Source organism: Rhinopithecus roxellana, chromosome 14, assembly GCF_007565055.1.
Source record: "Rhinopithecus roxellana isolate Shanxi Qingling chromosome 14, ASM756505v1, whole genome shotgun sequence".
NCBI lineage: Eukaryota > Metazoa > Chordata > Mammalia > Primates > Cercopithecidae > Rhinopithecus > Rhinopithecus roxellana.
The window spans coordinates 36,482,733-36,503,605 of record NC_044562.1 but is presented as its reverse complement, the minus strand read 5'-3'; the positions used below and the strand labels follow the sequence as shown (position 1 = coordinate 36,503,605).

The 20,873-nt window shown below is 43.1% G+C and overlaps 1 protein-coding gene across 2 annotated transcripts in view; it reads left to right on the top strand.

The window, feature by feature from the left end:
- The window catches only part of LOC104676747 (10 kDa heat shock protein, mitochondrial), a 58,258-nt gene that overhangs the window by 17,710 nt on the left and 19,675 nt on the right, over positions 1-20,873 (top strand). The window contains exons 1-2 of one of the 2 annotated variants that reach the window (XM_010381624.2): positions 1,607-1,717; positions 8,009-8,071. In XM_010381624.2, coding sequence (XP_010379926.1) covers positions 1,658-1,717; positions 8,009-8,071 — 123 coding nt within the window. In that variant the 5' untranslated portion in view covers positions 1,607-1,657. Of the gene's footprint in view, positions 1-1,606; positions 1,718-8,008; positions 8,072-20,873 lie in introns of those variants that run through there. The other variant, XM_010381626.2, reaches the window with a different exon arrangement.

Below are 20,873 nucleotides of genomic sequence, written 5' to 3'. Positions count from 1 at the left end.
ATTTTTGTATTTTTAGTAGTGATGGGATTTTACCATGTTGACCAGGCTGGTCTCAAACTCCTGACCTCAAGTGATCTGCCCCCTTCGGCCTCCCAAAGTGCTGGGATTACAGGTGTGAGCCACCGTTCCTGGCCTAAAGTATTGTATAAAAGTAACTTCAGGCTATGTGTGTAAAGTGTATAGGAAACAAATGCATTTCACGTTTAAACTTAGGTTCCATCCCCAATAAATCTCATTATGTATATGCAAATATTCTAAAATCCAAAATAATCAGAAATCTGAAAGTGTTTTGGTCCCAAGCATTTAAGATAAGGGGTACGAATTTGTGATTTGCATGTCTCTGTTGCTGGAGTCAAAGCAATTTGTAGTGAAGGACGGAGCCTTATCATAGTTGTACCTTAGCGCCTACCATATAGTGGGGCTTAATGAGTATCTGTTGAACGAATAAATCTTTTCATATGTAGATGCTGGTGCTGGGAGGGCAAAATTAAGTCCCTATTCTTGAAAAGTTACCAGTCAATACATCTTCCAGAGAACGAACTTCCTGTTGTTAAACCCTTCAAAGTCTAGTTCTAAGTCACTGACAATTACTCAGCTAGAGACCCACTCAACTTAACCTCTCCTCTACTCTCAAATTCCGTTTCTGGAGGCCGTTACATGGCCCTTCCCGCAGCATTCTCAATACACCTTCTATTTAAGGACATTTGATGTTTTCGTCTTTTGGAAATGCTACTGTATGCGTTTTTTACTTTTTGAACTGTCTTTCCATCTGATATCCCAAGGCCTCCCTCACCCCAGATAAAAGATTCAAGGTTTCTAAGCAGGAAAAAAAGTTTGCGAAAATGCTGTGGTTTCCTAAGACAGAACACTTGAAATGTGCAACAAAAGAAATGTGGAATCCTGTAAGATGTAAAGTCTATCAAGGACTACTAATTTCCTCCTCCTGCTTCTGACTTGAAAAACACGAGCTAAATCTGTCTACCTAACTCACAAAACCAGATGCCCACTCTTCATGTCACATAATTGACATCTGCGTCTTTTATCGACGTAAACAAACTTGTCATTGAAAAAGTCCTTGGCTTTGAAGTCGCCGGATGGCGGAAATAACACTGAAACTCAAATCCCTAGTCTGATTTCAGATTGGGTCGATTTCACGCAGGTTCTATGGAATTTCCCCAGACTGCTGGCCTGTTTTCTACCCTGATTCCTTAGGTGGCTTCTGGGACAGAATTAGGGTTCTCTAGGTATTTGCTTGCACGTGGGTTTACTGAAATGGCCGCCACTGTACGAAGTCCGGTCTTCCCGTGTAACTAACAAGGGCCCACACCAACTTGCAACGCAGCCGTGCACACTGCCGCAGCAGTTGCCGCGATCACGACCTTTCAAACCGCTCCGCAGACCTCGCAAAGAGGCTCGTGGCTCCCCACTTCCGGTGCCTCAGTCCCAGCCAGTCGCCGTCCGGGCCCTCTCCCTCCGCCTACCCTGCTTCTTCTACCCGCCGGCTCCCAGTTCTCCCGTCCTGCTCCGCGCAGGCTGCCGCTGTTCAGTCAGCGGCGGCTCCTCCTCCCAGACGCAGAGCGCCGCTCTGCCCCGCCTCCTGCGCAGGCTGCAGTCCCTACATCCGGGTACCGACTCCAGCCGCCTAGACGCTGGCACTATGGTCATGGCGGAGGGGACGGCAGTGCTGAGGCGGAACAGGCCGGGCACCAAGGCGCAGGTACCATGTCCGCACCTTTCCTGTCGGGCAAGTAGGTGCCGAGCAGTGCCGCGCCCGGAAGCTGGCCGCCACTGCGGGGAGGTTGGGCCGAGGCGGCAGGCGGGCGGGCTGGGGCATGGTGCCCGGCCTGCTCTTCCGGAGCTGCAGCCCCTCAATTTGGCTGAGGCGGTGGCGGCCGCCGTGAGGCCTGCGGAGCTCCGACCCAGGGGTAGGCGTGAGGGGCGGGTGGGGGTTGCGGGTGGTACCTGCCTGCCGAGGCCCTGGGCTGCGAGCCTGTCGGCAGCAACGACTTCTTTTCGCTTTGCCCCGGAGCCCCAGCTGACTAGCATTGGAGGGGCGCGACCAGTGGAGACCCCTGGGGTTTCCTGAAGGTTGGGGCCGCTGAGGTTGGAGGTGGTGTAAACACAGCCTACCTTGACCCGGCGTCCAGTTCCTACCTGACCTGGGACATACCTGCCCGTCTCCTGCCATCCCGCTTGTCTAGCCGGATCCGGGTGCCGATATTCTCGTTGTTTCCCTTTAACCACCTCTCCCTGCTGCTTTCCCTGGAGCTGTTCTCTGGTCCAGCAAGTTTTCATCACCAAGTTGTGACTTGTTAGATGTCATTCCTTGCTAATATGCGTGAAGCGTAGTCAGAGAATGAACTGATTATAATTTTGTCAGCTTTTTTGTAGGGCATTATGTGGTAAATTGGTGTTTGATTAGGCATTGGTTCTTAGGGTTTGGAAAAGATGGGATGCCTCGCAATAAAAAAAAAAAAAAAAAATTGGCATCCAGACTTGAGCTGATTAATACTCTGCTAGCCGAAATGGCTTGCTATAGGTTAGATGCTCTGAAATCGAAAGAGATGTGTTTATAAAATGTTAAAAAGTGATGCAAATGAAAATTGAAGCAGAACAACCATGGAGCTATGATTGTATGTCTGAGAATAGATTCTAATTGGTTATACAGAATTATGGAAAGAACACCTTTCGAAGGGGGCATACAGGTATTGATTACCTTCCCAGATTCATGTTATAGGTACGGAAACTGAAGCCCAAGAGAATTAACTGGATTTGCCCAAGGATACATCATCTGAGTCTTAATTCACTGGTGACCTTTTCTCTTTAACAAGCTGCTTCTATTGCTGAATTTTAGAGAAAATTTTAAAGTCTTATCTTGGAGTCACATTAAGCTGTCAATTACTCCTACTACAGTTTTGTTTTCATACTACTGGAAATTTATCTGTTACATATGCTTGCTTTTTTTTTTTTTTAACCGTTTCCACACTTTACTTCCAAATGCTCTTTTCTCAGATACCTTTACATCTTATTCTGTGGAAACATTGTTTCTGATTACATTTTTATGTTCAGAAGTAGACTTTTGTGTTCATATTATGAGTCATCTTATTTATTCGTAAGTTCTTAATTTTGAAAGGTTAGAGAATAAAATATTTAAACTAATGTCGTAACATAGACTTGCTATGTTGCTGTAAGTCACAGAAGAAAGCCTTTTTTTTTTCTTCACCTTGTCGTGGATCAGGGTTGTTAGATAAGATATAACAGAAAAAGGATAAAAAATAAAAAAGACTACTTACGCTATAGTTTGTCCTATCTTGTTTATCACATGAATTTCCTTTAGTGAAATGGGTCTGTTCTAAAATGATATATTTAGAACCGTATCTCCTTCCCTATTGGGTCAAAAGAAAAAAAATTTAAAAACTATAATAGAGGGCTGGGTGCGGTGGCTCACGCCTATAATCCCAGCACTTTGGGAGGTCGAGGCAGGCGGATCACCTGAGGTCAGGAGTTCAAGACCAGCCTGGCCAACATGATGAAACCCCGTCTCTACTAAAAATACAAAAAATTAGCTGGGCGTGGTGGTGGGCGCCTGTAATCCCAGCCACTCAGTACGCTGAAGCAGGAGAATTGCTTGAACCCGGGAGGCGGAGGTTGTAGGGAGCCCGGATCGCGCCATTGCACTCCAGCCTGGGTAACAAGAGCAAAAACCCGGTCTCAAAGAAACAAACAAACTATAGAAGAGTAGGTGGAGTATCTTCCTACATTAAAAAAAAAGTTGGTTAGACTGGAATATAGGCACATAGTTGGTTGGTTTTCTTTTTTCTTTCCTTTTTTTTTTTTTTTTTGAGACGGAGTTTTGCCCTTGTTGCCCCCAAGCTGAAGTGCAGTGGTACAATCTTGGCGCACTGCAACCTCCACCTCCGGAGTTCAAGCGATTCTTCTGCCTCAGCCTCCCAAATAGCTGGGATTACAGGCGCGTGTCACTACGCCCGGCTAATTTTTTGCAGAAACGGGGTTTCACCATGTTAGCTAGGCTGGTCTCGAACTCCTGACTTCAGGTGATCCACCCACCTGGGCCTCCCAAAGTGTTGGGATTATGGGCGTGAGCCATTGCACCTGGCGGATTTTTTTTTGTTTGTTTGTTTTTTTGAGACGAGTCTCCTTCCGGAGTCTCCTTCCGTCGCCCAGGCTAGAGTGCAGTGGCGCGATCTCAGCTCACTGCAACCCCCGCCTCCCAGGTTCAAGTGGTTTTCCTGCCTCAGCCTCCCGAATAGCTGGGATTACAGACACCTGTCACCTCGCCCGGCTAATTTTTTATTGTTGTTGTTGTTGTTGTTGTTGTTGTTGAGACAAGAGTCTCCCTCTGTCCCCCAGGCTGGAGTGCCCTGGCGCAATCTGGCTCACTGCAAGCTCGGCCTCCCGGGTGCACGCCATTCTCCTGCCTCAGCCTTCCGAGTGGCTGGGACTACAGGCGCCCTCCACCACGTCCGGCTAATTTTTTTTGTATTTTTAGTAGAGACGGGGTTTCAGCGTGTTAGCCAGGTTGGTCTCGAACTCCTGACCTCAAGTGATCTGCCCGCCTCAGCCTCCCGAAGTGCTGGGATTAGAGGCGCAAGCCATCACGCCAGGCTTCATAGTTGGTTTTCAAAAAATGTTTGTTGATTGGATTAGATGAGAATCTTTATTAAGCTGAATTTTTGGTGTCTCTCATAGGCATCTAAAATATGTCACAGTTATGATAAGGCAAAACATTTCATTCACAACATCTTTTCTGTATATAGTCATCCTTGGTGTCCTCTGGGGATTGGCTCCAGGATAAAACTATCCCCACCCCATACCAAAATCTGAAGATGCTTAAGTTTCCTATGTAAAATGGCATAGTGTTTGCATATACCCTATGCACATTCTGTTATATAGTTTAAATCAACTCTAGATTACTTAACAACATCTAATACAATGCAAGTGTTCTATAAATAGTTGTTAATACTGTATTATTTAGGGAATAATGACCAAAAAAAAAATAGCCAGTACATGTTTAGTACATACGCAACTATCTTAGACCTAACTAGGTACATAGTACATGTCAGCAACAATATAACATTTTCTGGATTTTTTTTATCCCCTGAAATATTTTCAATTCCTGGTTTATTGAATCTGCAGATGAAACCTGCAGATGTGGAGGGCCAACTGTATAACTACATGTGTTTTCTAATATTTTAAAAACAATATTCTATAAACTTTCTTAGTTTTTTTTGAAAAGGAAAGAATAGAGTATTGGTAGAAATTTAGTGTAGGTCATATAGGAAAATTTTTAAAACTGCTCTTTAGTATTTAGACAATGTCTAAGGAAAGGAATCCTGGAACCATTTCCAGAAGATTGTTTTATTTCCTGATATCTTCCTTTAATAAAATTAGTTCATTTTCATCCAGATAGGCCAGCTATTTAAAAAAAGATGAAATGTTGAAGACACTCAGAAAGGTATCCTCATTATCTACTGTCTGAATGAGGACATTGCTATTATAGTTAAATCCTTATGGAACACATTCTCTGTCTTCTACCCTATCATTCCTTTTCTGTATACTTTTACTATATATGCATTATATCAATAAGTATGCCTTGCACTTAAACCTTTTTTTTTTTTTTTTTTGACACGGAGTCTTGCTTTGTCTCCCAGGCTGGAGTGCAGTGCTGCACTCTCGGCTCCCTGCAAGTTCCGCTTCCTAGGTTCGCGCCCACCACCACGCCTGGCTAATTTTTTGTATTTTTTCGTAGAGACAGGGTTTCACCGTGTTAGCCAGGATGGTCTTGATCTGCTGACCTCGTGATCTGCCCACCTCGGCCTCCCATAGTGCTGAGATTACAGGCGTGAGCCACTGCGCCTGGCCTAAACTTTTATTCATTTTGTGTACACTGTGTTTTCTTCCAATTTGGTTTTTTTGCTCAAGGTTTTGGAGACTTAATCTTTGTTTATTTCTTTTACAGGTTTATGTACAGGTTCATAGATTATTGATTTACTCTTACCCCCTCCCCACCAAGTTTTACCTCAGAGACATTTGAGCTCCAACTATGTGTCAGGCATTGTGCTACCTACTGAGGTTACATAGGTAAACTTTGCTGAAAAATCAGTCAAATGGAAAGGTTCACTTAGGGGAATGTCTGTTAACTGTATTATCTACAGGTAGTTCCAGAACCAGGGCAAGATGCTCTATAAAAATATCCCCCTTAGGCCGGGCATGGTGGCTCATGCTTGTAATCCCAGCACTTTGGGAGGCTGAAGCTAGAGGATTGATTGTGATCAGGAGTTTGAGACCAACCTGGCCAACAAAGCGAGACCTCGTCTCTTAAAAAAGAAGAAATAAAAATATTCCCTTTAATAGAAGGCTGGTTTATTTGGATGTTTACTTCTCTTTTTAAAATTTTTATGGGTATATAGTAGGTGTATATATTTATAGGTTACATGAGCTATTTTGATACAAGCATGCAATGTGTAATAATCACATCGGGGGTAAATGGAGTATCCATCACCATAAGCATTTGTCCTTTATGTTGCAAAAAATTAGGTTCTTTTAGTTTTTTTTTAAATGTACAATTAAATTGTTTTTTACTGTAGTCACCCTGTTGTGTGTGCTAGCAAATACTAGGGTTTATTCATTCTTTCTATTTTTTTGTACCCATGGGTGATTACCTTTTTTTTTTTTTTTTTTTTTTTTTTTTTTTTTTTTTTTTTTTTTGAGATGGAGTCTTGCTCTGTCACCCAGGCCAGAGTGCAGAGTGCAGTGGTATGATTTTGATTGACCACAACTTCCGCCTCCCTGGTTCAAGCAGTTCTCCTGCCTCAGCCTCCTGAGTAGTTGGGATTACAGGTGCATACCACCATGCCCGGCTATTTTTTGTATTTTTAGTAGAGATAGGGTTTCATCATGTTGGCCAGGCTGGTCTCAAACTCCTGACCTCAAGTGATCCTTCCGCCTCAGCCTCCCAAAGTGCTAGGATTAGTGGTGTAAGCCACCATGCCCGGCCTGATGATTACTTTTTAATGGTGCCCATATTTTGATTTAGAAATTTAAAACTATTTGGAATAAGAAGAATAATTTATAATTTCTGCTTAAAATAATACTTATGCATCTGGCATGGTGGCTCAGGCCTGTAATCCCAGCACTTTGGGAGGCCGAGGTGGGCGGATCGCAAGGTCAAGAGATCGAGACCATCCTGGCCAACATGGTGAAACCCCGTCTCTACAAAAAATACAAAAATTAGCTGAACGTGGTGGTGTGCACCTGTAGTCCCAGCTACTTGGGAGGCTGAGGCAAGAGAATCGCTTGAACCCAGGAGGCGGAGGTTGCAGTGAGCTGAGATTACACGACTGCACTCCAGCCTGGTGACAGAGCGAGACTCCCATCTCATCATCATCATAATAATACTTATGGAGCAATAAATTAGTTACTAATGCTAGCTATTTTCTTTTGGTAAAAATCTGATTTGCTTTTTGGTGTCTGGAGATTTCTTTTTTCATTGTAACTTTTTGAGAGATATTTAACCATCATAAACAAAAAAGTGATAGACTTACCTCCCCAATTAAGTAATACATTAAAGGTTTATGGGAGCTATATTTGAGGAATTTGTGATTGGAAAAAACATAATTTGTAGTTCATTTAAATAAAATCTTGATATTCATTTAAAAAACAAATAGCCAGGCGCAGTGGGTCAGGACTATAATCCTAAGAATAGGGCAGCTAAGGTGAGAGGTTGAGGTGGGATGATTGCTTACACCCAGGAGTTTGAGGCTGTAGTGAGCTACAATTGTGCCACTGTACACCAGCATGGGCTACAGAGTGAGACACTGTCCCTGAAAAATAAAAATTGAATAAAATTTATTTCCTTATTTCACTGATAATTACATTGCAAAAGTTTTTTCTTCCCCTCCAGTGTGAGCTTTGGATCTTTATTAAATATTGATGTTAATCATAATAGTATTTTGTATGTGCTTTAACTGTGAATTTATTTTTGTAGGATTTCTATAATTGGCCTGATGAATCCTTTGATGAAATGGACAGTACACTAGCTGTTCAACAGGTAATAAAAATAGTTTCTTTCACCCTGTGTCTTGGAGTACGATGTGTAAGTGCCCATTGGGTGGCCTTTGTCTGTTGGTCAGTGTGCAGCAGTCTGCTTCCCAATGAAGTGTGCTCTTTCACAAAACAAAACAAAAAAAATAGTTCCTTTTACAACTCCAATAACCTAAGCATTTTACCTCTTTGATGTAGTTAAGTATTCTTACATCTTTTAGCATAGACAAGATTCCACTGAATTAATGGAATGCCTATTTAAAAGTTTAGTCGACCCTCATTTTGTTTTAAGATGGCATATTAAACTGGGCACTGTGGCTGCCAGCACTTTGGGAAGCTGAGGTGGGAGGCCAATCACTTGAGGCCAGGAGTTCAAGACCAGCGTGAGCAACATAGCAAGACCCTGTTTCTACAAAAAGATAAATTAGCCAGGCATGGTGGCGCACACCTGTAGTGCCAGTAGCTAGGGAGTCTGAGGTGGAGGGATCACTTGATCCTACTTCAAGGGTCTAATGAGCTATGATTGTGCCACTGTACTTCAACCTGGGTGACAGAGTAAGATCTTGTCTCTTAAAAAAATAAAAATAGCCCAGGGGCGGTGGCTCACAGCTGTAATCCCAGCACTTTGGGAGGCCGAGGTGGGTGGATCACCAGGTCAGGAGATCGAGACCATCCTGGCTAACATGGTGAAACCCCATCTCTACTAAAAACACAAAAAATTAGACAGGCGTGGTGGCACGTGCCTGTAGTCCCAGCTACTCGGGAGGCTGAGGCAGGAGAATCGCTTGAAACCAAGAGGTGGAGGCTGCAGTGAGCCGAGATTGTACCACTGCACTCCAGCCTGGCCAACAGCGAGACTCTGTCTCAAAAAAAAAACAAACAAACCAAAATAGGATTTCATTAAGGTGCGAATAAAAAGATAATATACATTGGAGCATACTAGTGTATTGGATTAGGCATCGGTTAAATTTTTTTTGTTTTGGCCGGGCGTGGTGGCTCAAGCCTGTAATCCCAGCACTTTGGGAGGCCGAGATGGGTGGATCACGAGGTCAGGAGATCGAGACCATCCTGGCTAACACGGTGAAACCCCATCTCTACTAAAAATACAAAAACTAGCCGGGTGAGGTGGCGGGTGCCTGTAGTCCCAGCTACTCAGGAGGCTGAGGCAGGAGAATGGCGTAAACCCGGGAGGCGGAGCTTGCAGTGAGCTGAGATCTGGCCACTGCACTCCAGTCCGGGCGACAGAGTGAGACTCCACCTCAAAAAAAAAAAAAAAAAAAAAAAAAAAAAAAAAAAAAAATTTTTTGTTTTGAATTTTTAGTAGAGACAGGGTTTTGCCATGTTGCCCACCTTGAACTCCTGGGCTCAAGCAGTCCACCCCCCATGGCCTCCCAAAGTGCTGGGATTGCAAGTGTGAATCACTGCACTTGTCTTTTTTTTTTTTTTTTTGAGATGGGGTCTCACTCTGTCGCCTAGACTGGAGTGCAGTGGCTCGAGCATGCCACACTGTAGCCTCAACTTCCTGGACTCAGCTGATTCTTCTGCCTCAGCCTCAGCCTTCCAAGTAGCTGGGACTATAGGTACATACTACCACATCTGGCTAACTTTTTTGTAGAGAAGGGGTTTCACCATGTTGCCCTGGCTGATAACATTTTTAAAGGGAAAATATACCATAAATGGAGGCTGTTTGGCTTCATTTTGATAGCCAGATAGTAAAAGTAGATAGCTGGCTGGGTGTGGTGGCTTACGCCTGTAATCCCAGCACTTTGGGAGGCCGAGGTGGGCGGATCACGAGGTCAGGAGATCGAGACCATTCTGGCTAGGATGGTGAAACCCCGTCTCTACTAAAAATACAAAAAAATTAGCTGGGCGTCTGTAGTCCCAGCTACTTAGGAGGCTGAGGCAAGAGAATGGTGTGAACCCAGGCAGCGGAGCTTGCAGTGAGCCAAGATCATGCCACTGCACTCCAGCCTGGGGAGAGAGCAAGACTCCATCTCAAAAAAAAAAAAAAAAAAAAAGTAGATAGCTATTTGGATTTATTATGTTATTTGAAGATCTTAGAAAATAAAAGAAACATATAGTTGAATTATTGGAGCATTAAAAACCACCCATCTAGCCGGGCGCGGTGGCTCAAGCCTGTAATCCCAGCACTTTGGGAGGCTGAGACGGGTGGATCACGAGGTCAGGAGAGCGAGACCATCCTGGCTAACACGGTGAAACCCCGTCTCTACTAAAAATACAAAAACTAGCCGGGCGAGGTGGCGGGCGCCTGTAGTCCCAGCTACTCGGGAGGCTGAGGCAGGAGAATGGCATAAACCCGGGAGGCGGAGCTTGCAGTGAGCTGAGATCCGGCCACTGCACTCCAGCCGGGGCGACAGAGCGAGACTCTGCCTCAAAAAAAAAAAAAAAAAAAAAAAAAAAAAAAAAAAAAACACCACCCATCTAGGCGTGGTGGCTGACACCTGTAATCTCAGTACTTTGGGAGGCCGAGGAGGGAGGATCAGTTTGAGGCCGGGAGTTTGAAACCAGCTTGGACAATATAGTGAGACCCTGTGTCTGCAAAAAAGAAAAACGGTTAGGCTAGGTGGTGTGAACTTGTAGTCCTAGCTACTTAGGAGGCTGAGGTGGGAGGATAGCTTGAGCCCAGGAGTTAGGGTTAACGGTGAGCTGTGATTGTGCCACTGCACTCCAGGCTGGTGACAGAGTGAGACCCTATCTCAAAAAAAAAAGAAAGAAAAAGTGCTGTTCAATCAGCAAGTATTTATTGGGTTTTCATTATATACCTAGCAATGAGTTAGGCCTTGTGGAAGATAAAGGAATATAAACATAGATCTAGCTGTATGCCTAGAAATTGGTTAAATTTTGAAGAAAAATGTACAGATGGTTTTTTCTTTAAAAATAGGGGGAAGTGTCCTGTTACTTTGTTGAATTTGTTCATTTATTCTTGCAGGTTTTTTGGATGTGAAATCTTTAGGGTTTTCTACATATGAGACCATGTCATCTGCAAACAGATAATTTTACTTCTCCAATGTAGATCTGTTTTCTTTTTCTTGCCTAATTGCTCTGGCTAGACCTTTCAGTACTACTTTGAATAAAAGTGGTGAAAGAGGGCATCTTTGTCTTCTTCCTGATCTTAGAGGAGAGCTTTTAGTTTTTCACTGTTGAGTATGATGTTCACCATGGATTTTTCATATATGATCTTTATTATATTGAAGTTATTTCCTTTATTTGTAGTTCATTCAGTGCTTTTTAGATCATAAAATGGTGTTAAATTTGGTCAAATGCTTTTGCTGCACCTATTGAGATGATCATGTGTTTCTTTTTCTTACTTTTTTTTTTTTGTGAGACAGTCTCACTCTGTCACCAGGCTGCAGTGCAGTGGTGTGATCTCGGCTCACTGCAACCTCTGTCTCCCAGGTTCAAGCAATTCTCCTGCGTCAGCCTCCTGAGTAGCTGAGTCTACAGGCATGCGCCACTACGCCCAGCCGATTTTTGTGTTTTTAGTAGAGATGGAGTTTCACCATGTTGGCCAGGATGGTCTTGATCTCTTGACCTCATGATCCGCCCACCTCAGCCTCCCAAAGTGCTGGAATTACAGGTGTGAGCCACCACGCCTGGCCAAAATATCATGTGTTTCTTTTTCATTCATTCTGTTTTTTTTTTCTTTTTTTCTTAAGTTTGGGTTTTGCTCTTTTTGCCCAGGCTGGAGTGCAATGGCATGATCTCCACTCACTGCAACCTCCACCTCCTGGGTTCAAGTGGCTCTCCTGCCTCAGCCTCCTAGCTGGGATTGCAGGCGTGTGCCACCACACCTGGCTAATTTTGTATTTTTAGTAGAGATGGGGTTTCACCGTGTTGGCCAGGCTGGTCTCGAACTCCTGACCTTGTGATCTACCCACCTTGGCTTCTCAGAGTGTTGGGATTACAGGCGTGAGCCACCATGCTCGGCCCATTCATTCTGTTAATGTGATATATTGATTGATTTTTTTTTTTTTGGATGTTAAACCATTTTTGTATTTCTTGTGTTCCAGGAATAAATTCCACTTGGTCATGGTGTATAAAAACCTTTCAATATGCTACTGAATTTGATTTGCTGGTATTTTATTGAGAATTTTGCTTTGGTGTTCATGAGGGATATCAGTTTGTAGTTTTAATAGTGTCTTTGGCTTTGGTGTCAGGACAATGATGGCATTATAGAATGAGTTAGAAAGTATTCCCCCCTTTTCAATTTTTTGGAAGATTTTGACAAGGTGGTGCTAGTTTTTCTTTTTTCTTTCTTTCTTTCTTTCTTTTTTTTTTTTTTTTTTTTTTTTTTTTGTGAGACAGAGTCTCACTCTGTTGCCCAGGCCAGGCTGGAGTGCAGTGGTATGACCTCAACTCACTGCAGTCTCCGCCACCTGGATTCAAGCGATTCTCCTACCTCAGCGTCCTGAGTAGGTGGGATTACAGGCGCCCGCCACTGCACCTGGTTAATTTTTGTAGTTTTAGTTGGAGATGGGATTTCGCCATCTTGGCCAGGTCAGTCTTGAACTCCAGACCTCGTGATCTACCCACCTTGGCTTCCCAAAGTGCTGGGATTACAGGTGTGAGCCATCGCTCCTGGCATTAGTTTTTCTTTGAATGTTTGGTATTTTCTTTAAATGTTTACTAGTGAAGCTGTTAGGCCCAGGGTTTTTCTTTGCTCAACACTGGGAATATAATTAATGCCACTGAACTGTACGCTTAAAAATGGTTTAAATGCTTTTCCTTTCTTTATTGAATGGTCTCAGCAGCCTTGTCAAAATCGTTTGGCCGTGTATGTGACACGTTATTTCTGGGTTCTTTATTTATTTCTTTTTGTCTGTATGTCTGTCCTTATGCCAGTATCACACAGTGTTTGATTACTGTAGCTTTGTAGTAAGTTTTGAACTCAAGAAGTGTGAATCCTCCAACTTCGTTCCTTATTTTATTTTTCTTAATAGAGACAGAATCTTGCTGTGTTGCCCAAGTTGGTTTTGAACTCTTGGGCTCAGGTGATCCTCTTGCCTCGGCTGGGATTACAGGCATGAGCCACCATGCTCTAACCAAATTTGTTCTTTATTTTCAAGATTTTTTTTTGTTTATTCAGAAACCCTTGCAATTCCATATAAATTTGAGGATCACCTTTTCTGTATCTGCAAAAAAAGGGGGGGTGTCAATTGGAATTTAGCTGGAGATTGTCTCGTATCTCTAGATTGCTTTAGGTAGCGTTGACATCTTAACAATATTAAGCCTTCTTACTCATGCACACAAGATGTCTTTCCGTTTGCTTAGGTCTTTTTTTTTTCTTTTTTTTTTGAGACGGAGTCTCACTCTGTCACCCAGGCTGGAGTGCAGTGGCTGGATCTCAGCTCACTGCAAGCTCCGCCTCCCAGGTTTACGCCATTCTCCTGCCTCAGCCTCCCGAGTAGCTGGGACCACAGGCGCCCGCCACCTCGCCCGGCTAGTTTTTTGTATTTTTTAGTAGAGACGGGGTTTCACCGTGTTAGCCAGGATGGTCTCGATCTCCTGACCTCGTGATCCGCCTGTCTCGGCCTCCCAAAGTGCTAGGATTACAGGCTTGAGCCACTGCGCCTGGCCTGTTTAGGTCTTTAATTGCAGCAATGTTTTGTAGTTTTCAGTCTGCAAAAAAATTTTATCTCCTTATTGAAATCTATTTCTAGGTAGTTAAAAGTTTTTAGGTGCTATTGTAAGTGGAATTATTTTCTTCCTTTTTAGATTCTACAGGTATATAGAAACAAAACTGATTTTTGTGTATTCATCTTGTATTCTATGACTTTGCTGAATCATTTTGCACTTAGAGTAACGTCCTTGTGGATTCTTTGGGATTTTGTATATATAGGATCATGTAATTTGTGGATAGAGATAGTTTTACGACTTCCTTTCCAAATGAGATGCCTTTTATTTCTTTATCTTGTCTAGTTGCTCTGGCTAGAACTTTAGTACAGTGTTGAATAGTGGTGGTGAAAGTGAGCATCCTTGTCTCATTTGGGTTTTAAGGGAAGGGCTTTTAGTTTTTCACCATTGAGTCTGAGGTTAGCTGTGAGTTTTTCATGAATGCCCTTAATCATGTTGAGGAAATTTCCTTTTATACCTAGTTTTCTAAGTGGTTTTATCATGAAAAGATGTTGGATTTTGTCAGATATCTTTTCTGCATCGGTATGATCATGTGTTTTTTTCTCTTTGTATATTAATGTAGTATGTTGCATTGTTGTTGTTGTTTTTAAATGTTGAACCACCTTGGCATTCCTGATAACTTTCTTTTGATTTATGTTTGTATGGTATTTCTTTTTTCATCCTTTTGACCTACCTATATAATTATGTTTGAAGTAAGTTTCTTGTAGACAGCATATGGTTGGGTCATGTTTCTTAGTTCATTTTGACAGACTTTCTCTTTTAATTGGTATATTCAGACCATTTAACATTGATGTGCTGTATGTTTACTATTATTTAGATTTAGACCTACCATTTTATTACTTTTTAGTTCCTTCTGGGCTTTTTGTTTGTTCCCGTTTCCCCTTTTTCTGTCTTTTTAAGGGTTATTTGAACATTTTTAGTATTCTGTTTTAATTCTAACTTTGACACATTTATATACTTGATCACTAAATGGGTACTCTATGCAGTTTACTTAAAATCAGTATTCTACCACTTTAATTGAAATGTAGAAACTTTACTATCATATGCACCCCTTTTCCTCTCCCTTTATACTATAGTTACCATATATTACATCAATATACATTGAAAACCCCATCGTTAATCTTTTTGCTTTCACCTGTCAAATGTATTTTAAAGAAGTCATGAGAACAGTCTATTATATTTATACCCAGATATTTACAATATCTCCTGCTCCTGATGTTCCCAATTTTCTTTGTATTATTTTCTGTCTGAAGAACTTCCTTTAGCAATTCTTTTTTTTTTTTTTTTTGACAGTCTTGCTCTGTCACTCAGACCAGAGTGCTGTGGCGCTATCTGGACTCACTGAGTTTAAACAATTCTCCCTCAGCCTCTCGAGTAGCTGGGATTACAGGCATGTGCCACCACCCCCAGCTAATTCTTGTATTTTTAATATAGACAGGGTTTCACCACGTTGGCCAGGCTTGTCTTGAACTCTTGACTTGCCTGCCTGAGCCCCACAGAGTACTAAGATTACAGACGTGAGCCACCATGCCCAGCTGATCTTCATTTCTAAATAATATTTTTGTTGGATATAGAATTCTGGCTTGGCAACTCTTTCCTTTTAGCACATTTTTATTATTTATTTATTTATGTATGTATTTTGAGGTGGAGTCTCGCTCTGTCACCCAGACTGGAGTATGGTGGCGTGATCTTGGCTCACTGCAGGCTTCACCTCCTGGGTTCAAACGATTCTCCTGCCTCAGCCTCCTCAGTAGCTGGGACGACAGGTGTATGCCACCACACCCACCTCATTTTTCTATTTTTAGTAGAGACTGGGTTTTACCATATTGGCCAGGCTGGTCTTGAACTCCTGACCTCAAGTGATCCATCCACCTCAGCCTCCCAGAGTTCGGGGATTACAGATGTGAGCCACTGTGCCCGGCCTTTTGTTTATTTATTTATTTATTTATTTTGAGACAGTTTTGCTCTGTCGCCCAGGCTGGAGTGCAGTGGCACAATCTCGGCTCACTCCAACCTCCACCTCCAGATTCAAGCCATTCTCCTGCCTCTGCCTCCCGAGTAGCTGGGACTGCAGGCTCCTGCCACCACACCCAGCTAATTTCCATATTTTTAGTATGGACAAGGTTTCACCACGTTGGCCAGAATGGTCTCGATCTCTTGACCTTGTGGTCTGCCTGCTTCAGCCTCCCAAATTGCTGTGATTACAGGCGTGTGCCACCCTGCCTGGCCTCCTGGCCTTATTTTCATTTTTATATTTTTATTTTTTATTTATTTATTTTTGAGATGGAGTCTTACTCTGTCTCCCAGGCTGGAGTGCAGTGGCATGATCTCGGCTCACTGTAACCTCCGCCTCCTGGTTTCAAGTGATTCTCATCCATCAGCCTCCTGAGTAGCTGGGATAACAGGCACCTGCCACCGTGCCTGGCTAATTTTTGCATTTTTAGTAGAGGCGGGGTTTCACCTTCATGGCCAGGCTGGTCTTGAACTCCTGACCTCGTGATCCACCCTCCTTGGCTTCCCAAAGTGCTGGGATTACAGGTGTGAGTCACCGTGCCTGGACTCTATTTTTATTTTTTTTAAGACAGGGTCTCACTCTTTCGCCAAGTTGGAGTGCAGTGGTATGATCATAGCTTACTGCAGCCTTAAACTCCTGAACTTAAGAGATTCTCTCACCTCAGCTTTCTGAATAGCTATGACTACAGTAGCACATCACCCCTGACTGACTTTTTTTTTTTTTTTTTGGTAGAGACGTGGTCTGGCTGTGTTGCCTAGGCTGGTCTTGAACTATTGGCCTCAAGCAGTCCTCCTGCCTCAGCCTGCTAAGTCTTTCAGCACTTTAAAAATGTTTTGCCATTTTGCTTCCGTGGTTTCTGATGAGAAAGAAGCTGTCATTCAGATTCTTCTGTCTTCTTTTTTTTTTTTGAGGCGGAGTCTCACTCTGTCGCCCGGACTGGAGTGCAGTGGCCGGATCTCAGCCCACTGCAAGCTCCGCCTCCCGGGTTTACGCCATTCTCCTGCCTCAGCCTCCCGAGTAGCTGGGACTACAGGTGCCCGCCACCTCGCCCGGCTAGTTTTTGTATTTTTAGTAGAGATGGGGTTTCACCGTGTTAGCCAGGATGGTTTCGATCTCCTGACCTTGTGATCCGCCCGTCTCGGCCTCCCAAAGTGCTGGGATTACAGGCTTGAGCCACTGCGCCCGGCCTTCTGTCTTCTTTAGTGGTGTTTTTTTCTTTTTTTCTTTTTTGAGACAAGGTTTCACTCTCTCATTCCAGGCTGGTGTACAGTGGCATGATCATGGCTCACTGCAGCCTGGACTTCCTAGGCTCAAGCAGTCCTTCCAACTCAGCCTCTCAAGTAGCTGGTACTCCAGGCATACACCACCATGCCTGGCTAATTTTTATATTTTGTAGAGACGTGGTCTTACTATGTTGCCCAAGCTGATCTCTAACTTCTGGGCTTGAGTGATCCTCCTGCCTTGGTCTTCCAAAGTGCTGGGATTACAGACCTGAGCTACCACACCTGGACTTATCTTTGGGTTTTAGCCATTTGATTATGATGCGTCTGGATGTAAATTTCTTTGGGGTTATCTTGTTTGATGTTCACTCAGCTTTTTAAAAAAATTGTGGCAATATATATGAGACATAAAATTTATCATTTTTGCTATTTTAAAGTGTACAGTTCTGTGGCATTAAGTACATTCCCATTGTGCAACCATCACCACCATCCGTGTCCAGAAATTTATCTTCCCCAACTGAAATTCTATACATATTAAACAATAATTCCCTATTCCTCTTTTTTTCCCAGCCTACTCAGCTTCTTGAATTTGCAAGCTTACATCTTTTTACAAACTTGGAAACTTTTTAGCATTATTTCTTCAAGTACTTTTTTTTTTGAGACAGCGTCTTGCTCTGTCGCCCAGGCTGGAGTTCAGTGGCGTGATCTCGGCTCACCGCAACCTTTGCTTCCCGGGTTCGAGCGATTCTCCTGCCTCAACCTCCATGTGCTACCATGCCTGGCTAATTTTTGTATTTTTATTAGAGATGGGGTTTCACCATATTGACCAGGCTGATCTCGAACTCCTGACCTTGTGATACACCTGCCTCGGCCTCCCAAAGTGCTAGGATTATAGGCGGGAGCCACCTCGTCCATCCTTCTTAGCTCATTTTTAAAAAATGATAGTTGCCTCTATTGCATAAAAGTGTGGAGGACTCTTTATAGAAAACAAAATGACTTTTTTTTGAGATAGAGTCTCACTGCCAGGTTGGAGTGCAATAATAGTGTATGATTGCTGCTCACAGCAACCTCCACCTCCCAGGGTCAAGTGATTTTCCTGCCTCAGTCTCCCAGTAGCTGGGATTACAGGTGTGTGCTACCATGCCCGGCCAGGTTTTGTATTTTTTTTTTTTTTTTTTGAGGCAGAGTCTCGCTCTGTCGCCCAGGCTGGTGTGCAGTGGCGCGATCTTGGCTCACTGCAAACTCCACCTCCCGGGTTCACGCCATTCTCCTGCCTCAGCCTCCTGAGTAGCTGAGACTACAGGCGCCCGCCACCACACCCGGCTAATTTTTTTTATATTTTTAGTAGAGACGGGGTTTCACCATGTTAGCCAGGATGGTCTCGATCTCCTGACCTTGTGATCCACCCACCTCGGCCTCCCAAAGTGCTGGGATTACAGGCTTGAGCCACCGCGCCCAGCCAGGTTTTGTATTTTTAATAGAGACGGGATTTCGCCATGTTGGCCAGGCTGGTCTTGAACTCTTGACCTCAGGTGATCTGCCTGCCTCTGCTTCCCAAAGTGCTGGAATTATAGGAGTGAGCCATTGTGACTTGCCAAAATGACATTTTTGTTTTATTTCTAAGTTAAGGATTTCTTTTTTGCTTTACATAAATTGGTATCAATAAAAGGATTTTAGATGTCTTCAAGATTGAGGCTTGTAACTCCACTTAATAACAAAATTTAGTAATTATATAAGTAAAGTCAGTTTCTAAATACGTGGTTAAATAATTAAAATTGGGCTGGGCCCAGTGATTCATGCCTGTAATCCCATTACTTTGGGAGGCTGAGGTGGAAGAATTGCTTGAGCCCAGGAGTTCAAAACTAGCTTAGGTGGTCTTGAATTAGCCTAGGCAGTCTTGAATTAGCCAGGTGTTGTGGCACACACCTGTAATCCCAGCTACTTGGGAGGCTGAGGCAGAAGAATTGCTTGAACCCAGGAGGCAGAGGTTGCAGTGAGCCAAGGTAGCGCCACTGCACTCTAGCCTGGGTGACAGAACAAAACTCTATCTCAAAAATAAATAAATAAAATAAATAAATAAATAAATAAATAAATAAATAAAAGTCTCTGTGTTCAGGGACTCGCTATATGAAGGAGACACATGAAAGTAAGCGCTAGTAAGTTGTGCTATTAAGTGTGAAATAAATGCTGCTAAGAGTTCTAGCCATAGAAGGCTAGGTGCGTTGGCTCACGCCTGTAATCCCAACACTTTGGGAGGCTGAGGCAGGTGGATCACTTGAGGTCAGGACTTCAAGACCAGCCTGACCAACATGGTGAAACCCCGTCTCTACTAAAAATACAAAAATTAGCTGGGCATGGTGGCACATGCCTATAATCCCGGCTACTCGGAAGGCTGAGACGATAGGATTACTTGAACCCGGAAGGCAGAGGTTGTAGTGAGCTGAGATTGCACCACTACACTCCAGCCTGGGTGACAGAGTGAGACTCTTACCTCAAAAACAAAAAAAAGTTCTATCCATAGAAGGTGTAGTGGGAACAGGAACGACAAAAATGAATAGACAGATTGCTAATGCATACAAATTACAAATATGGCAGGAAATCGGATGGAGTTCTGCGACGATTCGAATAACCAGGGAGTGCTTGAGTGTACTAGGGGAACGAGAGATTGGACAGAATTGTGACATGGAATTTGAGGTGGCCTGTGGAGAAGGTATACAATTTACCTGTATCTCCTCAAGGAGAGAGAGAATCAAGACTTTGAAACATTAGGATAAGATAAAAAATATCAGGGAGAGTGGTTTCAGTAATAATTAAAGAGTGATTAAAACGTGTTTGAGGCTGGGGACTGTGGCTCACGCCTGTAATCCCAGCACTTCGGGAGGCCGAGGTGGGTGGATCCGCTGAGGTTAGGAGTTCGAGACCAGCGTTGCCAACATGGTGAACTCCATCTCCACAAAAAATACAAAAAGTAGCCAGGCGTGGTGGTGGGTGCTTGTATTCCCAGCTACTCGGGAGGCTGAGGCAGGAGAATCGCTTGAACCCAGGAGGTGGAGGTTGTGGTGAGCCAAGACCAAGCCATTGCACTCCAGCCTGGGCAACAAGAGCAACACTCCATCAAAAAAAAAAAAAAAGTATTTGATCCCTTTCCCTGTCATCGTGTGTGTGCATGACTCTGTTCTTTGCCGTGCCTTCCCACAAGACTTTTAGAATCAAGTGATTCCCAACCAAGAAACAAAAGCAAAATCGTCACATTCCCCAGTGAATTCAGATGAATACTGAGTAATAAAATCAGGTACAACTCTAAGAGGAGACATTGGAAAAAAACCAAACTGGGTCTAGAAGGAATTTTTAAATGAGATGGCACACATATTTAATATTGTATCAAGATCACTATCATGTCACCATATCAGGCTGAAAAGGTCACCATCATCTGAACAGTTGGACATGCTGTATTGGAACAATGGTTTTTCTTTTGGTTTCTATGCTCTGCAGTAGGCTGGTTCAGTACTAAATATGTGAGACCTTTTGTTTGGGGAAAAAAGTTTTTGAGTACGCAAGTGATATTTAAGAAAGATTGTCTGAAGTAGGCAAAATTGATTGGCTCAAGAAGGCCTTATAGTTAGTAAGTTTTTGTAACCACCCTTTTACTCTAACCTATTCGCATTTCAGAATATCCAAAAGATTGCATAAAGCATTACAGAGATCTGAAATTTAAATTTTTTTGTTATTACATTTTAAAAATTGAAAGTGACCCTCCCTTGCCTTTTTTTTAAACTTAGTTATTTAAAACAACTTTTATTGGGTCTAATGAACATACCATACACATCCCCATACAGTTAGAGTGATTATATTCACAGGGTTGCACAGCCATCACTAGAGTCTAATTTTATAACTTTTTTTGTTTTGTTTTGTTTTTGAGA